Raw genomic sequence first — 3,340 nt, forward strand, 5'->3', positions numbered from 1 at the left:
AAAACATAATTAGGAAACAAACATTAGATTGCTCCCATAAAAACCACTTGATTCGAAATGAACGCCCCACTTGGCTATAAGTGGATGGCTTCCTCTCGAGACAACACTAATTTTTATTTTTTATTTATTTTTATATTAAACACCAGACTTGTCTGATTCACGCCCAACGAATAAATAAATACCAGGCAGCTGTCCTCAATTTATGGGCCAGATTCAGTCTCCCCGCGTCACCCGCCTGCCACGATCCAGTGGTGTTATTTGTTTTGAAATCACGTGACATGGTTGGTGTAGGGTTCTTTCAGTAATCATTCCTCGGCCATTGCCCTTGTTAAAGTCAAGGTCTGAATGCGTTATAACGAGCTTGTTCTAGAAAAATTTCTTCTTCTCTGAAAACCCTAGAATTCTTATAATCCGTCATATCTCTGTGGAGGAATAAGAGTTTCCAAAGGACCCTGTCCCTCTTCCTGCTTCTGCTCCTGTTCAGATGGCGAATGTAAGTCCTCATCTTTTAGAAATTTAGGGTTTGATTCTCTGTTTTATTACTGCCGTGGGCTCACATGTTGATTGATCTACAGAAAACTGTGATGTCGCTGGATTTGTGTTGCGATAAATGCAAGAAGATCGCCTTGCATTCTGTTACTAAAATCGAGGGTAAGGAACCATGCGGATTCAATTCCTGTTGGTTCAAAATAGATTTGATTTTTTGAGTATCCTCTGTAAAAATTGGTCATTCACATTGATTGTTAGGATTAAAGGGAAATGTGAAGCACCCTGTATTAAGTTAATGAGTGAGAGTTGATTCCATTTGGTTAGTGAGATCAGAATTGTGTGAGTTCTAGTAAAATAAAATGGAAAGATAGTGGTCCGTGGACATTGAGTTTATTTTGATTGTTGATTTGTGGAATATTTGGTAATCAGACGGAAATGGGTGTGGTCAAATAATTGATTGTGTTTATGTTCGTTTGATTGTTGAATATTCAGCGAATCAGCAATTGAGATAAAGATGTCTGTTTGTTAGTGAGTGATAACATAATTGGTGAACAATATGTTGACAAATTTTGTGTATCTAAGTGATCTAAAGTTTAATCCTCAAATTCAATCTCCTTGACATGTCTTACCAGTAAAAGAAATAGTAATTCAGTCATTGACTTAGTACATGATGTTTAATATTCGCGGATACTAAATCTGACCTAGATGAATTTAGACTAAACCCCTAAGCGGTATCAGGTGTTTGGCTTTTCTTGAATGTTTTTGATGTTTGGGCGATTGCAGGAATCGATTCGTTGTCGATTAATATGAAGGAGAAGACGCTGACTGTGATGGGAGATGCAGACCCTGTAAGTGTGGCCAATATGCTGAGAAAGAAATTCAGGTGCGCCACATTAGTCTCTGCTGGGCCGGTGCCAGGGCCTCCTCCGAAAAAGGCAGAAGAGAAGAAGGAAGAAAAGAAAGAGGAGAAAAAAGAAGAAAAGAAAGGGGAGAAGAAAGAAAATGGTAAAAAGGCATTAATGGCACCACAGCCTATGTGGTATACAGTGTGCGAGGCACAGTGCTATCCTCCTTGCCCTGCCTGTCCAAACAGATCAGAGATAATGTGGCCACGATATGAAAATCCGAATGCTCCCAATGAGGTTTCAGAGATAATGTGGCCACGATATGAAAATCCGAATGCTCCCAATGAGGTTTCTTATGTCTGGAATGAAGAGAAACAGGATCCCTGCACAACCATGTAATGATCGCAGCAGGGGATTTCTTTAGGATTCTAAGTTTCTTTGTTGGTATATATCAGTGGTAAAAATAATCATGTTTGGGCAGTTACTGTTGCCTAGAAATTGGGCCAACATGGAGATGCAGATCTGCTGTTTTTTTTACTGTGTCTTGATTTATATTAATAAAAAGGCAGATTATATCTGTCTGACCCCGTTGTTATTGAATTATATTTAGCAGAAAGACAAATTTCTTTGTAAACAGTGTTTTTTATTAATTGATGTTGGTAGAACCTGCTAGTTTTTAGTATGAGAATAATGAATTATTTTCTAGTTTCTTTGTATAGATTAGTTTTTTATGTCTTAATTTTGATGCGAGTTGTTTTTAGTGAGGTTTTTTGGAAATTTTTCGGGTGGGTTTTTTCGGTCAAATTTTTCTAAAATCCAGCAGCAATTTATTGAAATCGCAAGTTTGATAACTAATTTCTGCACAATATTTGCATCCTAGGGGTTTTTCAGGGTGCTGAATCCAAATATACAGTTAAAAAACATTTTAAATAATACAAATCAAAATTTAACCTCAATTTTTTCCACTAAATTCCGTCACCAAAATCTCTAAAAAATAACAACTTTAGAAAATAATTTCACCTGTCTATCCATCCATCCATATCCATCCATATGTGTGGAAGCTGTCGATTTATTTTTAAGAGGATCTAGTCAGAAAAGTTTTATTTGCATACATGTTCACTTAACCACCGAATTTTCGCATGCGTCATTATTAATGTATTTGTTAATGCATTTAAATTAAAGCAGATTTTGTAAATTTTACATGGGAATTTTATTTTATATTGTATTTATTTATTCACATTTATTTTTATTTTTTAAATAAAAGTGTTTGTAAATAAAAAATTAAAAAAAACATTATTTTTTTATATTTAAGATTATAACTGAAAAAATACTTCTAAAAGTGCTTGTACTTATATTATATTATAAAAAATTATGAAAAATGAATAAGTTTTTTTATACTTAAGATTATAATAAAAAAATAATTTTTAAATAGAAGTGCTTGTAACTGTATTATAATAAAAAAACACTTTTTAAATAAAAGTGCTTGTAACCATATTATATCATAAAAATTTATGAAAAATGAATAAGTTTTTGTTTTTTATGAGATTATAATAAAAATTATTATGTGGTTGGAGTAATATAATGGTTATTTTATCTTAAATTTGTGTTGTTCTACATGATTTATGTTTAAGTTCATGTATGCTTTTATTTTATTAGAGTGCATATTCTAGAATATATGTATTTTTTTAAAATTTAAAATTTGATCAATATTTTATTTATGTTTTAATTGGAAAGAGTATTTATATTATATAAATTCATATTTGGCTAGCCGCAATTACATCAGAAATTAAATATGAACTTTTTCAATTTTTTATTATCAATTTTCTCTTATTCAAGAATTATGTTAAAATTTTGTAAGGATCATATTGTTGAGTGACAAAAATGGGGTTTTTGTAGGTGTATATCTTACATAATTTCCCTAGCAAAAGACAACATTTACAAAATATAAAACTATTGATTGATAATAAAGTCCTTGTTGACTATGAAATGAGTTGATCTGCATTGAG

At 32.2% G+C, this 3,340-nt stretch overlaps 1 protein-coding gene across 1 annotated transcript; it reads left to right on the forward strand.

Moving 5' to 3' along the window:
- Positions 1-238: 238 nt before the first annotated feature.
- Positions 239-1,934, forward strand: LOC149213653 (uncharacterized). Its single transcript, XM_089390780.1, has 3 exons — positions 239-493; positions 576-651; positions 1,273-1,934. The coding sequence occupies exons 1-3, from the start codon at positions 485-487 to the stop codon at positions 1,731-1,733; spliced, it is 546 nt and encodes a 181-aa protein (XP_089246906.1). The 5' UTR covers positions 239-484; the 3' UTR covers positions 1,734-1,934.
- Positions 1,935-3,340: the final 1,406 nt, after the last annotated feature.

This window comes from Pinus tabuliformis, chromosome 1_1 (assembly GCF_031772625.1).
Source record: "Pinus tabuliformis cultivar Carrire ecotype Pingquan chromosome 1_1, CPIR1, whole genome shotgun sequence".
NCBI lineage: Eukaryota > Viridiplantae > Streptophyta > Pinopsida > Pinales > Pinaceae > Pinus > Pinus tabuliformis.

Coding starts and splice junctions, on each gene's coding strand:
- LOC149213653 (XM_089390780.1), top strand. Junction 652..1,272: donor TTCTGTTACTAAAATCGAGG/GTAAGGAACCAT, acceptor GGGCGATTGCAG/GAATCGATTCGTTGTCGATT.